Raw genomic sequence first — 16,916 nt, 5'->3', positions numbered from 1 at the left:
TGCATAACTCCTACCTGTAACAGCTAGTGAAGTCAGGTGCTTCACAAATCACGCTTGTGCCAAGTGCTTAGCTCCAGTGAAAGGAACTCTTAATGCTGCAGGATACCAAAACATTTTGGTTCTCCCCTTGTTTGCGCGTGTTCCCTCCGGGTACTCTGGCTTCCTCCCACTGTCCAAAGACATGCAGTTTGTGGGGATAGGTTAATTGATCAATCCAAATTTCCCATAGATGTGAATGCGGGAGTGAATGTGAGCGCGAATGGTTGTCTGTCTCTGTGTATTATCCCTGTGACAGACTGGCGACCTGTCCAGGGTGTACCCCGCCTCTAGCCCTATGACAGCTGGGATAGGCTCCAGCGCCCCCCGCGACCCTGAAACGGATAAGCAAATGGATGGCTGTTCTTTTGTGCGGACAATGTTGAGATGCCTTTTTTTTGGAAAGTCTTACATTAAGAGTTGAACCTGTTATAGCCACAAAGGGTGGGCAGACATTATATTAAACCCTATGGATTAAGAATGGAGTGTTACTCAAGTTCATATGTGTATGAAGCACACTGGGTGAATAATTTTAGTAATACAATGAAGCTTCTCTGTGATTATTGAAGTATTAAGATGATACTTAATGCAACCTTTTCACCAGCAGATGGGGATAAATCACCATCAATCAATCCTCAAACTCCTAAAAGGAGACTATTCTTATTTTTCTTATAATGTAAATAGTGTCTCTACCTTATCTGCAGGATAACAACACAAGGTTTACCTGTGCCTTATTTACCAGTTTAAAACCACACAGAAGCTTCAGTGTTGATCAGTAGCAGTCTTGTCTGTTATCTGTCACCTGCAGGGTCTGACGGGAGGTTTGAGGATCTGTTAGAAAACACGTGGTACTTGTGTGATTTTATAAGTCATCCTTGTTTGGCCTCAGCTGCATTGGAGCTCTACTTATCTCCAGGTTCACCAGAGAAACCATCACTGCACACGATGCTTTCCCTCCGAGCTGCTGCTCTGTGCTGTCTGTGTTCAGGTGAGTGATTTTATTCAAACAAGAGCACAACATCTGTACCAAACTCCAAGACTAACCTGTCTGTGTCTCCACAGCGATGGTTACTATGGCTGAAGAGCTGATACAGAATGATTTAACTCTGACCAGGGTAGCTGGAGAAAGTGTCTCCTTCAGCTGTGGGGGAACTGACCAGTGCAGCACTGCAGTTGTAGACTGGTACCAGAAGAAAGACACAAGAGATTCATTCAGAATGCTTCTTTCTATCAGCACAAAAAATGGTGCAGTTACTAAAGGCTACAACCACCCCGAGGAAGAAGATTTCTCAGCTGTAAAGAAACAGGACGGCTGGGAGTTGGAGATAAAGAAAGTTAAAGACATTCATTCAGCCACCTACTATTGCTGTTGCTCTAAAAGTTCTCACAGTGACAAATGATCCCTGCAGGCTGAACAAAAACCATCAGAGCAAAAGCAAGAAACCACAACCCACATTCACATCTTTCACCTCCATCTCAGTCTGAGACACAAGAACAGAGTTACAGAAATTTCAGCATTTAAATCACACAAATCGAAGTCTTTATATCAGCAAAGAGTGAAATGACTATTTGTAATGAAGGCCGAGAGCTCAGTGGGAAGCTTTCTACTCTAGTATGTTTCCACTAAATAAAGTGGTTTTCAATCAAATTGCTTATTATCTTAACAGAAAGGAAGAAAAAGAAACAAAGTGTTGATGGTTTTAATGATAATATTTCAAAGTTACACTTTTCAGAACTCCTGAAATCACCTCAAATTAAATCAATCATCTCTAATAATCCACAGAGAGATCGGCAGAAGAGAGATCACTCATGCAGGAACGATTATCCATATGTGTAAAGAAAATAAAAAGTGGAACTGAAACATCTTCTACAAACATGTTATTGTGTTGTTATAGTGTGAAGAAATGTTTTCTATGACACTGTAGTTTACACGTATGGCTAAACAAGCAGTTTTCAGACTTTCACACTGATGATTCTTCTTCTTCACGCCTCAGATTCAGTGGAAAAATTACAAGACTGCATCACTTGTTAATCAGCAGCTGTATGATCTTCAGCTGCAGGGTGGTTTGAGGACCCGTTTGAAATCACGTGAGCCTCGTCACATGATTTCAAACAGTATCTTATTAATACTTGTTTGGCCTCTGCTCTGTCACAGTGCCACTTCTCTTCAGATTCAGCTGAAGAAACATCACTGCACACAATGTTTTTCCTCCAAGCTGCTGCTCTGTGCTGCCTGAGCTCAGGTGAGTGATTTTATTCAAACAAGAACACACCCTCTGTAACAAACGTTGACATACTAACCTATGTGTGTCTCTGCAGCGCTGTTTACCGTGGCCACAGAGCTGATTCAAAATGATTTGACTCTGACCAGGAGAGCTGGAGAAAGTGTCTCCTTCAGCTGTGGGGGAACTGACCAATGCAGCACTGCAGTTGTATACTGGTACCAGAACAAAGTCAGTGACAAATTCAGAGTGATTATTGGTATTAACAGACGCACTGGTGCGATCACTTCAGACTACAACCACCCTCAGCAGAATGATTTCTCTGCTGTGGTAAAACAGAACAGCTGGGCGTCATTCATTCAGCCATCTACTACTGCTCCTGTTCTCAGAGTTCCCACAGTGTGAAATCATCCCTGCAGGCTGAATAAAAACCATCAGAGGAACAGCAAGAAACTACAGCTCCGTCTCAGTCTGAGAGAGAAGAGTTAGAAAATTTTTCAGTATTTAAATCAGACAAATGAAAATGTTCATACCATCAAAGGGTAAAATAAGTACTTGTAATCAAGGTTGAGAGGTAACTGGGAGTACAATACAATATAATTTTATTTATATAGCACACTTAAAAACAAGGTGTATGCCAAAGTGCTTCACAGAAACCAAATAAGAGCAGTAATAAATACAAGTAAATAAAATAATAAAATAAGTACAAATGGAATATACTAACAGGTGGGAGACATAACTAACCAATGATACCAGGCATAGTAGACACGAGCCGAGAGGCTGAAGGTTAAAACATAAAAACATTAATAAAATCAAAAAAGATAAGTTACAGTACAGTTAAAAATGCAGGGTCTAGGAGGCAGGGAAGGCAAGGCTAAATAAAAACGTTTTTAATCGAGATTTAAAAGATTGAATTGAATCAGATGTGCGGATAGCTTGAGGAAGATTATTCCAGAGGTAGGGTGCAACAGAGGCGAATGTGCGGCCACCTCTGGTCTTAAGGCGGGATCTAGTTCGCACCAGGAGCATTTGACCTGCTGATCTAAGCACTCTCCTAGGGGTATAAAAGCTGAGGAGATCCTTAAGATAGCTGGACGCTATCTTAAGGACGCTGGTCCACTGCGCCCTTAGTACACTCGGTGCCCATCAGTTAATCAAACATCTTTTATGTGTCTGTACTACTTAGCTACATTGTGTGTGGAACAATACAACTCACCTCTCGTATGGCTACGTCAGACTGGCAGCGATTACTGCAGCCAGCCTCACCTAACCAGCCAAACCGATAGGGGGCGCTGTTTCCCCATTACACTGACATTTGTGGCAAGTGGAATGCCACATAAACACTGTTACATAGGTAGCCATCGTGACAGAAAAGGACCTTTCTGATAGATAAGATTTAAACCATTTAAGGGCACTGCCCGTGATGCCCACCAGATGCTCAAGCCTCATTAGAAGGACATTATGGTCCACCAAATCAAAAGCAGAGGACAAATCAAGCAAAACTAAGACCACACGGCGCCCTGAGTCAGCAATTGAGAGAAGGTCATGAAAGACTCTCAGTAATGCTGTTTCCGTGCTGTGGCGTGGCTTAAACCCCGACTGAAAATTTTCCCCGATATTATTTGCATCCAAATAAGTTTGGAGTTGGGAGTGAACAATCTTCTCTAGGACTTAAGACAGAAATTGGAGTTTGGAAATAGGTCTAAAGTTAGCGAGATCATTCTGACCGAGGCAGCTCTTTTTGAGTATAGGTTGCACTACAGCGTGTTTAAAGGCAGCCGGAACATAGCCCGGTAACAATGACAGGTTCATTAGAGATAAAATACAGGGCCCGATAATGTTAAACCCATCTTTAATAATGCAAGATGGAAGGATGTCATGAACAGCGTTTGTGTTTTTCAGGTGATCAATTATACCCCTGAGAGTGGGGAGTGAAACTGGATAAAACTGATTGAGGTTAGTGGAGCATCGTAAAGCTGGCGCCTGACTCATCACAGGGGGGTGCGAGACTCTTAGAGATAAGATTCTGCCTGTAAAATGATTTAAAAATTCTTCACAAAGTGCTAAGGAAGCCAGTCTAGGCGTTACAGGACAGGGATTAATCAATGAGTTAAAGGTTTTAAATAAAAAATGTGGATTGTGACTGTTATCCGTAATGACAGCTGACAGGAAACCTGCCTAACTGATTTCTATAATTCCAGGCGGGTCCTGCGAAGGATGTCAAAAGACACCTGGAGCTTGTCTTTTTTCCACCGCCTTTCAACTTGGCAGCAAATGCATCGTAAAGCATGTAAAGAGTCATTTAACCATGGTTGAGGGCAGCTTCTAAGCTGTTTTAGCTTTATAGGGGCCACAACGTCCAGTAAAGAAGAGCATGTAGAGAGGAAGGAGTTAGCAAAATCATCAACTGGAGAGGGTGTAGAACGATCAATGTCAGGAAAAACAGATTTGGAGAAAGCAGCCAAAAATTCAGCCACAGTCACAGGATTGATTATGCGCACAAGACGTCGAGGACCCTCAAAGTCCTGGACCATTTTGCATAACAGCATCAAAGATGACTGGGAAGTGGTCAGAGATTCCGATGTTGCTGATGTCCCTGATACAGATGTCCAGTCCATAAGAAAAAATCAAGGGTATGTCCTTTGAAGTGGGTAGGTGCATTAACCCACTGGATGTGAATGTTAAAATCGCCAGTGATAAGAACACGATCATAATTTAAATAAAGAGATGCTAAAAGGTCAGCAAAATCGTTAATGAAAGTCTTATTATATTTCGAGGGACGGTAAATCACAACACAGAGAGTCAGGGGGGGACCAGCAAGTTCCAGCACTTGAGCTTCGAAGCTAGGGAACATAGCGGAGGGCAGGTGTCGTACTCAGAATTTATTCCTAAAGACCACTGAAGGTCCTGCCCCCCTGCAGGAAGGTCTCGGCGAGCTAAAAAAGGCACAATTCGGAGGAACAATCTCTGAAAAAGGAAAAGACTCACCAGGACAAATCCATGTTTCCGTCATGAATAATAAATCCAAACCTGTAGCAGTAAAAAGATCGCTCACAATAAATGTCTTATTCGTCAGCGACCTAACATTTAATAGCGCCTCCGAGTCAAAGACGCCGAGTGACAGTTGGAAGGAGCCCATTAGGAGCCCTAATCCAACACCGGGCCAGTGAATAAACCACTGGGTTGGCAGGGCAGGCCTGTGACTCAACATGGCAAATCCATCGATGCCTGAACAACCTAAGGGTAAACTGCTCCCAGAAGGTCGAGGGAAGGCAGAAAGCATCCACATCGATGTCGAAGCCAGCTACAAAATGTGCCTTTAGGTAAGCCTTAATGCGGACACGGACACCGCTCTGCTTGCCCCGTTTCCTGTAGCATCTCCTGCGTGAAGGAGGCAGGGGTCGGCAGTATGTTCCTGAGAGGTGATCCGTCCATGGCAGAGTGGTATCTCCTATATTGCCCCACGGGTCCGATCCATGAAAGTGCGACCCGTAAGTATAGGGTGGCCGCAGTCTTAGGAAAGTATGCCGGTCATAGGTAATCAATTCAAAGCCACCTGAATAGTATGTAAGCAGAAGGGCAAGAAGCAGCAGAGAGCAGCGGAGAAGGCCTGCAGGACACACTGGCGCCATCATCGCAAAAGATGTGAGAGAGGACTAGAAAGTACTGGGAGTACAGGGGTAAGGTTCACATTTATTGCTTCCATGTTAGTCTGAGAGACAAACACCAGGCTAAAGAAATTTTCAGGATTTAGATCTCCACAAATCAAAGTTAAAACCTTATTATCTTAAAAAAATGGAAAAAAGAAAAAATGGAACAATTTTTTTGGTGGCTTTAGTTCTAAATTTTCAGTGTGTTATATATCCAAACTGCAAATGTTTCTTAATTACCACTAAAACTTTAAAGGTAGACCAACAGAGGGGGGATCACTCGTCCAGGAAAGCTGTCTATATATCTATGAGCAATATGGAAGTGGAGTGCACTCATCTTCTACAACAGTGTTATTGTACTATAATGATGTGAAAATACATGTGAACGCTGATAAGATTCAGATGGTGGTTGGGTTGTCATTTCTAGAGCCTCACTGATATATTGGTTGATTTGACAACATATCAGTATCAGCCTTTAGAGTGATCAATAAATGAACAATTTAAAAAAAAATAGACAAGAAAAGCACCTTTCAATATGTCACAGTGCCACTGTGACAATGTCATGAATATTGATGTTTCACAGTTTGTGCACCAGGGGGCACTCTGCAACCGCCCTGCAGTTTTGTTATTCCACCAGCTGGATCATCAAACACAAGAATCAGAAGAATGAGCAATGGAAACTGAACCAATGAATTGAAAGGGAAAATCCATCCATCTTCCACTTATGTGATTTAGGTTGACGGGGAAAAATGAAATATTTCAAAGCTAAAATCAGAGATCAGGATCTTTGTGGAATTCAAGTTCATTGCATCTCTAAAATAGCAGAATAAGTCACACGGTTGTATGTCCTGTCAGAAACTATGAATTAAAGATGATAGCTTAGAACAGCAAATAAATCCCTCTACAGGAAAATATTTAAATGTTCTTTTAAACGACAAGATGGTTGCAGCTGTCAGTCAGTACCACCCTTACAAGAGGAGGTTGGAGGACCCGTTAGAAGCCACGTGGTACTTGTAAGATCTTATAACTTGCCATTGTTCTGCATCAGCCTAACAGAGCTCTACTTCTTTCCTGGTTCGCCAGAAGAAACATCACTGCACACGATGCTTTTCCTCCCAGCTGCTGCTCTGTGCTGTCTGTGTTCAGGTGAGTGATTTTATTCAAACACGAGTCCACCATCTGTAACTAACACTGCCATACTAACCTGTCTGTGTCTCTACCCCAGTGATTACTGTGGCTGAAGAGCTGATATAGAATGATTTAACTCTGACCAGGGTAGCTGGAGAAAGTGTCTCCTTCAGCTGTGGTGGGACTGACCAGTGCAGCAGTACTGTTGTATACTGGTACCAGAAGAAAGACACAAGAGATTCATTCAGAATGCTTCTTTCTATTGGTATAAGCAATGGTGCAATAAATCGAGGTTATAACCACCCTCAGCAAAATGATTTCTCAGCAGTGAAAAATCAGGGCAGCTGGGCTTTGGAGCTAAAAACAGTTAAAGACGTTCATTCAGCCATCTACTACTGCTCTTGTTACAAAAGTACTCACAGTGTGAAATCATCCCTGCAGGCTGAACGAAAACCATCAGAGGAAAAGCAAGAAACCACAGCTCCGTCTCAGCCTGAGAGACAACAGTTAGACAAAATTTCAGTACTTTAAATCATAAATCGAAATGTTCATACCGTCAAAGGGTAAAATTAATACTTGTAATTAAGGTTGACAGCTAACTGGGAGTACTGGAAGTACACAATAAAGGTGGATAAGAAAGAAAAAAATGTCTCAGACCGGTTCTATGGGAGGTTTTTCCTCCCATATCATTGAGTTGTATGTTGATGATACTAGTGTTTCCACGCATGGTCTAAAATATTTCAGACTACATTAAGTCCCTTTATGTTCCTCAGTTTGTGTTTGAGGGAACAAATATTTTTAGTTTTGAAGTCATCACAGTTTTAAGACATTTTGTTGACTGACTTCATAGAAAGTGAAGAAAAGATACGACTGAAATAATAAATAAATTCCCCTCTATATTTGAAGGTTAGTGTTTTGCAAACCTCAGTCTCAGTGGAAAACTGCAACACACGCCTTAGCTGTCAGTCAGCAGCAGCACTGACAGCTGCAGCAGTTAATGGGAGGTTGTAGGAGTTGTTAGAAACACGTGGTCCTCGTCTGATCATATAAATTGTCCTTGTTTGGCCTCGTTTCTATCAAAACATCACTTCTCCTCAGATTCACCAGAGGAAATGTCACTGAACACAACGGTTCACACAATGCTTTTCCTCCCAGCTGCTGCTCTGTGTTGTCTGTGTTTAGGTGAGTTTCAACCCAACAAAAACTACATGTCAGAAACACCATCAAACTGACATTTTCCTCTCTGTGTCTTTGCAGCGCTGGTTACCATGGCTGCAGAGCTGATCCAGAAAGATTTAACTTTGACTGCGACACCTGGCAAAAAAGTCTCCTTCAGCTGTGGAACTTCCCAGTGCAGTGGCAGTTATGTGCACTGGTACCAGAAGAAAGACGGTGATAAGTTCAGAGTGATTCTTCATATTAACATACGCACTGGTGAAGTCAACAGTGACTACAACCATGCTCAGAGAAAAGATTTCTCAGCTGTGAAAAATGAGAACAGCTGTGAGTTGGAGATAAATTCAGTTAGCCTCGTTCATTCAGCCATCTACTACTGCTCCTGTGCTCAAAGCTCTCACAGTGACAAAACATCCCTGCAGGCTGAACAAAAACCATCAAAGGAACAGCAGCAGACCACAGCTCAGGTTCACACACACACACTGACGCAGGCATCACCTTTGAAACCAAAACAACTAGTTTGTATTCTATTTATATAAGAAGTAAAAATAATCAAGACCAAAATTAATTCAAGTAGATTCAAAAGATGACACAATTGGGAGTATCAGATAAACTTGTCTTGTGTGTTCACATTCAGGTCAAAAACAGCAGACTGTAAAAATCCACAGAGATTATCTTCTTCTGACAAACATCAAACAGAAGTGTCTATATTTTTTGGAGAAGCAATATTCCTCTATGAGAACAGCAACTGAGGGAAAACCAAAACACCACAACACAGTGATCACAGCTCCAGAAACCAGAAAGCATATAGCTTTGAAAAAAAAAGAAATGAATGAAAAACAACAGTTTGAATCCAGGATTCTCAAAGTATAGCCAACTGGTCAATCACACCCTTTAGTAACATTATAGTTATGACTGTCATCCTCACAAATGTCAGCCAAGCTAAAAGTTACATCACATCCGCGAGTGCAAGCTGTGCTTTGGTGTCTTTTTGGTCGCTTTGATTGTCCAACTCTTATTTCTGTAACCTTGCACATCTGCACAGAGCATACAGGTTGGTTTCTTTTCCTTTACAGTCATTGCTGCCATGTGCTGGTTCTCTACATTTCCATGAGGACTCCTCATAATAATCATGCTGAGATTTGAAGACAGTTTGTGACGGAGTTACACCGTCCCGCAGACAGCTGATCTGGGCGCATACACGCACCACCACCATTAGTTTCTACAATTACCGTGGCTGCGCGTCTTTTCGTCGACCGGGCAGATAAACAAAAAGGGGTGAGAGGTATATTTTGAGCGGCGCAGAGGGTGGCCAACATATTTTCCCCACTTACCTTTAATAAAGCCGGTCGCGTAGACTCGCTGTGATCGCCGATTATACGAGTGGTTATGCAAGCCGATGGTATGGTGTTCCGGGTTTCAAATAGTGGGTTCGCCCGCGCTTGAAAGGTCACGTGAACTGCATCATTTTTGTTTGTTTGTTTTTTTTTGTTATTGTGAAACACTGTAGGCTGCCTGGAATTGGCCATAAATGTCTGTATATACATATATATGTATTGTAGGAATACAGCTGGAAATAAGCTGAGGGGAAAAGAGTGTTTGGTAAAAGAAATAATAAAGAGATGACTATTATGAGTAGTGGGAGGGGCCATGGGGTATAAAAGAAGGCTGTCAGGGCCTACCTGGGCTTTTTTTTTTTTCCCCCGGTGAGACGTTACAGAGAGGGTGACATGCAGACTGTGTTTTGTATATAGATGTTTGTTTTGTGTTGACTTAAGTTAGTTTTCTATTTTCTTTGTAAATAATATTTTGTGCACTTGGGAGGCTGGCAGTAGTGATGGGCAGATGAAGCTTCATGAAGCACTGAAGCTTTTCATCCAATTGGTTCACCCCAGCGCAAAGCTTCTTGAAGCTTCATTTGCTCTAGTAGGACACCTACTGGACGTAAAAATATTAGTTGGCATGAATTTGAAGAGTGTGGCCTTTTGCACACAGCCTGTAAATGTCAACAACAAAAGGAGTGTGTAAAACATGTATATTGTAGTGATGGCAGTACACTGTGTATATTTATACTGGCAGTATGGAAAATGATTATTTGGAAATGCTTAAAATGGAAATGATCATTTACTGTGAGGTGAGGTGTGGTTGGGTGTGGACAGTGGTTGTGCTCTTTAACGTTGAGGTATGGACAGCTACACACTGAGGCCTCAGTCCTGCCCATATTTTATTCAGTAAAAACTAAATATTCGCTGCTTTTATAACCTTTAGTGGGGAGAACATAGCTAGGATTTAATGATTTAACAAATCTTATAAATCCTTTGTCCTCCACAATGCTAAATGGCTGGGAGTCCTCAATCACCATGCTAACCAGGTCTTCATCTATTTGAGATTGTTCTCCTGAGGAAAGACAATAAAGATAAAGCACAAATATAAATATCACACACGTAACTTATTACAGCTGTATAATATTGTTATATTATTTAGTAACATTACTGCATGCTATATTATCATGGCATTTGATGGCTCACCTGGTCTTGCTCCACAATCGGTGTCCCCCTTATTCTCATGCAAAGCTCTGTAGTGCCTAAGCATGGATGAGGTGTTGTTGTTATATCCCAGCTCCCTGGCACATAGCAAACACTTCACCTTGTACAAAAGTAAAGCCGCGTAACATAAATTGTATTGCACCATCAGTGTTATGAAAATACATCTTCTGTAGAAATTTACATACCTTGTTGGGAGGAATAAGATCAAAATGTTCCCACACAGGGGAGGACATCCTCCTCTTCTTAGCTGGCTCCATGCTCTCCTGACTTTCTCTCCTCACTCTCATAAACCTCCAAACTCTCTCCAAACTCTCACTAACCGCAACTCTCCATCAAACACCCACATTTTGAATGAAGTCTGAGGGGTTTATATCGCTGCCATATCTCGTGGCAAAGTTCGAACCGCTTCATGAACCAGTCACGTGGTACAGCCGGGCAGCGAGGCTTCGGACGTCATCATTTTCAGCTCCTCCCATAAATGAAGCAAGCCTCGTTACGCGCATCGCGGAAACGCCCCCTCAATTACTCGACACACGCTTCGAAGCCTCGATACAGAACATCACATCACTAGCTGGCAGAATAAACTATCCACACTGAATGCTTCCTGACTACGCCTGCATTTGTTCGGGAGAAGTTTAGGAGAGGACCCCGCGACACAGTTAAACTACAAAACATGGACCAAGTTTGTATTTTGTCTGAGGAGATTTTTTTTTTTTTTGTCTCTGCCGATGTTTATAATTTTGAACAAACAGAAGAAACCATTTAGCTGGACAGATATTTGTTCTTAGAAACCAGAGGACGACCAAAGTGCATAGGGGAGACTGGGGATAGTTGTAACGTGGGTCAGTTGTAACACTTCCAATTTCTCCAATCAGGGCTAAGTTTCAAATGATGTGACTCATCCTGTGCATGCCCAACTCAGTTCTGCTATCACATGTGAAAAATCAGCACATTTTGTCAAACACAGACAATTTAACACGGAAAAAAGTAATTTGTATGCCAAAAAGTAAGTTTTTCTACTTTATTTCAATTTCTAATAGCATTATCTGCTTTGCAGTTAAACTCATCAAACTTAAATTATGTTATTTGTATGTCTATGGGGATATATTCTGTGTAAGTCTTTAGTGCTAATGTTTTAGCCGTTGGCTGTAATGTTAGCTAGTTCATGGCTATAGGAGTTCTGGGTCAGTTGTAACAGCAACAGTCTGGGTTAGTTGTAACAATAATGCAGATGTTACAACTTACCACACTATTACTTTAACTTATATTAAACAAGTTGGGGTAACAACATCAGCAGAGAGAGGTTCACTGGTCACATTTGTATATGCGGTTAATGCCACTGGCAACACAATTCCTCCACTGTTTGTGTTCCCACACATACATTATGCAGACCACTGTGTCAGAGATGGGCCAGTAGGAAATACTGGTAGTGGAAATAAATCAGGATGGATGCAAGAAACAGATTCACTCATCTTTCTGAAGCACTTTGCAAACCACACCAAGGTAAGCCATGAAAAAAAGTAATGGAATTGCGATGCTGGTGAACAACTACATTTTTTCAGCTTCCTTGTTATGTTCAAAATTGGTGCAAGAGTTGTAGGTTATAATGCCCACTGATCCAATGAGGCCAAACTCACGGAAGACCAACCAAAATTAATGAAATATTCAGTTGCAGAAAATTCCATAATTTGTCTTTTTTGGGGGGTTGGCATATGTTCAAAAGTTAGATTTCTGCATTCTGTCACACACACACACACAGCTACATAAATGGATGTAAGTGCATTCATGTGTTGAATAAACAAAGATTACATGTTAATGTTTTGTTAGTACCCTTATTTCATTGTGTTACATTTTACCCCAGGATATGTTACAACTAACCCAGACTATGGGGTTAATTGTAACATTTCACTCTTTGTGTTTGAGGCCATACCATGCAATGGGTAATTGTGCTGCAGAGAAAATAGCTGCACTATTTAATAGCAGAGACATGTAAATACTTTGCATTACATTTTGAATCCACTACCTTAAAAGAGCTCCAAGCTACAGACAGAAATGTCAAAAATGTTACAACTATCCCCGGTCTCCCCTACTAATATTGTAACACTTGTTGGCTGTTTCTAGGTCCCAAAACATGCTCAGATGGGTCGGCTGGTGCAGTTAAAGTGACTTATTTGCACAGTTTTATCTTTGCAGACCGTTCATTGATTCCAGACAATCGATGTCAGCTGTGTCCACCAGGCTCTCCTGAAACTGCCCCTGAACCCACTGCAACACCCCTACTGTGCAGACTACACGCCCACCACAGCAAATGAATCCTGTTACAGTGCTACTCCATCAAAACATTGTTGAGAAGGTTAATTCTGGAGGAAAACTGCCAACCTGCTGTTTGGACAAGAATAAACTTGTGAAACAAAGGTCAGCTCAGGTAGCTCATCATCTGGAGGCAGAAGTTATGCAGAATATTCAGATTCATGCAATTTTTACAACATTAATTCATCTCGACTGAACCAAATCATGGAGCTGAATTACACTAAACAGAAATAACAACATGACCCCTGACAGGTGACAAGATTATCTCTTCATCACGGCACCTGTTAGTCGGTTGGGTATATTAAGGAGCAAGTAAACATTTTGTCCTCAAAGTTAATGGTTTAGAAACAGGAAAAAAATGGGCGAGTGTAAGGATTTGAGCAAGTTTGACAAAGTAGTGATGGCTAAGTGACTCTAAGACTGTAGACAACCAGGCTTTTGCAAAAATGCAGGGTTTGTGGGGTGTTCCTGCAGTGGTCACTATGCATTAAAAGTGGTCCAAAGAAGAAACAGTGGTGAACCAGTAACTGAGCATCTGTGGGATCTACGGAACAAACAAGTGTAATCCATGGAGGTCCTTCCTCACAACTTACAAGACTTCAAGGATCTGTTGCTAACATCTCAGTGCCAGATACCACAGCACATCTTCAGGGGTCAAGTGGAATCCATGCCTCACGACTGTTTTGGCAGCAAAAGAGGGACCAACACAAAATCAGGCAGAGTCATAATGTTACGTCTGATTGGTTAATGACATTGCTTTACCTCAGCTGCCACATTCAACATCAGACAGGTTTTTGTACTGGTCTGTGTCACTGTGTGAGAAGACAGGATCTTTGGCTCTGGAGCTAAACTGTACGTAACAGGTAAGAACAAATGAATTAATTTTCCTTACAACTTTCAAAATGACAATTTGTTCAAAGCCAGTTTCCGCTAAGTCCGACTTAAAATGTGTTTCTATTAAGTAGGAAAAAACTGTGAATCTCACTGTATATGTGAGGTATTTATTGGGGGGTTTTCAGCGTGAAAAGTCCTAAAAGTCTGATGTGAGCAGGATTACAACTAATCCTTATCTAAGAAATTTCAACATCCTTTTATTTATTTTTATATTTGTTTGTAAGCTCAAAAAGATAACAGATTCACTGGGATTTGTGAAAGAAAATCATTAAAATTAAACGTGGACATATTTACAGTAAGTCATAAGCTTATAAATAAAATGTTATTCATATTTGAATCTTAAGACACATTTAAGGAAAGTTTAATGACTACTGACTTAATATTATCTCAAATATTATAGTAGATGTAATTTGGAAATTTAGGACTTGACATCATACTTAAAATAAGAAAAGTTTTGAAATTATATAATAAGCTATGTAATTCAGTATTTCATTACATGTAGTGCATTATATAGAATTGATTGTGTATCCTTTGAGGGCTTTAAGCTATTTTTCACATATTCAAATAATTGCTATTGTTTAACTACATGAAAAAAATTATGTCTCATGTGAACACAATGAAAAAAGTTCTGAAGTTTCTGATCTAATGATGTCTCGGTCTCTCTCTCTGTGCATACTGGAAATTTCTTAAATGTCATTTTAATGTCATTAAAATGTCATACAAAATATTTAGTTAATCGCAATATAGATTTAAAAAATCCCCTGTACAAATATTTCTTCATAAATGTTTTCAGCTGAAATTACTGTAATATGTATATACTAACCTTGTATATTTTAAGAGATTATAGATGCCAAATATAAAATCATTATGAAAACAAAGATACAATTAAATTCTGACATATTATAAAAACTGATATAGAAATATTCACATCGTATATATGAAATCTTATTTGCAACAGTTTTAGAATAATTACAAACTATATGCTTCAAATATATACAGAAACTATAATGTACAAAGTACGCGTGCTTTCATTATCAATACTGCTGCCATGATATGTGAAGGATGTGATTTATTTTTACATCTATAGATGTGTTACATTGTATTGTTATAATTTAAAATTGTGATAACAGACGTAAAGGACAAAGGAGTTAATTGTATTAAATATTGTGTGTTAATGAAATCAGTTTAACTTTGATAAATATAATTCTGCCTTTAATATTTAATATTACATTGTACATTATAACAATAAATCATCTGAATATTGTTAAGTGTTTAAAATGAGCCATTACACGGCCGATAGGCACTGATTGGTAGTTTGGTGATTATGAAGCTTCTCAGGTCACACTGAGTGAAATTCTGTGTCTGCTGTCAAACTTCAGCTACGCCGGTAGCAAAGCCCTCGGTGACAGTGTACCAAGCAGCATCCAGTGATCATCTGGAGGAGAAGAGATCCCTGCTGTGTGTGGCCTCACAAATGGTTCCTCCTGTGGTCAAGATCACCTGGAAAAGCCAGAAGCAGGACGGATCTCCGCTGGCGGCGCCCCCTGGTGACACAGAACAGCTGGACATCATAGAGTCCGATTACACTGCCAGCATCTTGTTGATCCATCAGCAAGACGAGAACTCACATACATATGGCTGTTCTGTCACACACGAGGGGGGGACGGTGGAGGGTCAAATAGAGGAAGGTAATGAAAGTTTGTTGCCTTTTCAGCATGAAATTAGCTACGCAGCTACTCAAATGTGACTTTTCTGTTTCAGGAGTTTCTCAAAGTCCACCAAAAGAACTTCCACCAGATACACTTTCCACCAATCAAACTTTAACAGAAGGTCCATCATCAGAACATCCCGTGTCTCAAAAACAAGTAAAACTGCTCTGCCTGGTGTACACGGTGCTGATCACGAAGAGTCTGGTGTACTGCTGTGGAGTCTCTCTGCTCAGGCTCATCAGACGCAGCCGCAAACACGCAGCTGACTGACTGTTTCCTTCTTCTTGGCTTATCGCTTTTCATATCGTTTATCACTCAGGATTTAGAAAAGTCTGTAACAGTGCAGCATTTTGGTTGTTTTTTTACTTTCTTTTTTATTTCAATATTAAAAAAAGAGCTGAAACAGAAAAGGCTGAATTATTAGCTCCCTAGTAGATGATTCATCATTTATAGCATTTGTTTAATTAAAACAAAGTGTTGCCTGCTCTTCAAAGTATTTCTCTGCAATATTCCGAATAAAGCAAACAAAAAAATCTTGCTTGTTTGAGTTTAATTTTGTAGAAAACTGCGAGAAACAGCAGCACTCCCAATATATGCTGATAGGCAACGAGCAGTGGTAAAAGAAGAACAAATGTTTAATGAGATACAAACAGGATTTTAAAGAAGATGAGAACATGAAACCATAAATCTGTTAGATAAAAAAACATGCAGGTGTGTCTGAGCCTTATTTTTAGTTCACTATCATTGGGACTGCATAGTCATCACATGATGTGATATCATAGTGTGGAAGTAAATGTTCAAAATCATAATGTTCCCTCACAAAATCACAAATTCCTTCCAGATGCAATAAAAATGTTAAACACAATGACCCAATATTTATTTGAATATGAAATTATAAATGTTAAAATAAATTAAAATTAGAGTTCACCTTGATTGGTTTCATTTTGTAAAGGACATATTTAGCAGATGCATTTGTGAACTCTCACCAATGTGTTTGTCATTCAACAACAATTAGTTCTATGACCTAAAATATTATTTAATATGTTCTCCATGATTCGAAGCAGATAAAACTATGAAAGCAAACTCCAGTTTTAAGCTCTGTCCTCTTTCAGACATTGCAAATCAAATGTTTCTTTATACAGATAGTGTGGTTTTCTTATTAAAGGAAACAGAATAAAAACTGTCTAACTAAAGGAACCAAACTATCAGGAACCCGTGGATGTTGTTTTCTGGACTCAGTCTTAA

General features: G+C 40.2%; 1 protein-coding gene across 1 annotated transcript; it reads left to right on the top strand.

The window, feature by feature from the left end:
• Positions 1 to 981: 981 nt before the first annotated feature.
• On the top strand, positions 982 to 16,009 carry LOC146607912 (immunoglobulin lambda-1 light chain-like). The gene is made up of 5 exons (XM_085347690.1): positions 982 to 1,024; positions 1,099 to 1,425; positions 13,893 to 13,931; positions 15,342 to 15,650; positions 15,724 to 16,009. Exons 1-5 carry the CDS (start codon positions 982 to 984, stop codon positions 15,939 to 15,941), a joined length of 936 nt encoding a protein of 311 aa, XP_085203816.1. The 3' UTR covers positions 15,942 to 16,009.
• Positions 16,010 to 16,916: the final 907 nt, after the last annotated feature.

Source organism: Diplotaxodon limnothrissa, linkage group LG23 (assembly GCF_057381915.1).
Source record: "Diplotaxodon limnothrissa isolate DT_005_m linkage group LG23, D_limnothrissa_male_GT1.1, whole genome shotgun sequence".
Taxonomy (NCBI): Eukaryota; Metazoa; Chordata; class Actinopteri; order Cichliformes; family Cichlidae; genus Diplotaxodon; species Diplotaxodon limnothrissa.
The sequence above is the reverse complement of the archived record's forward strand: the minus strand, read 5'-3'. Positions and strand labels throughout refer to the sequence as shown.

Excerpts from the sequence above, each read along its gene's own strand:
- LOC146607912 (XM_085347690.1), top strand. The coding sequence starts at position 982 with ATGCTTTCCCTCCGAGCTGCTGCTCTGTGCTGTCTGTGTTCAG. Across the intron at positions 1,426-13,892 it reads TTGCTCTAAAAGTTCTCACA|ACAGGATCTTTGGCTCTGGA; the intron begins GTGACAAATGAT and ends CTGTGTGAGAAG. Across the intron at positions 15,651-15,723 it reads GGAGGGTCAAATAGAGGAAG|GAGTTTCTCAAAGTCCACCA; the intron begins GTAATGAAAGTT and ends TTTCTGTTTCAG.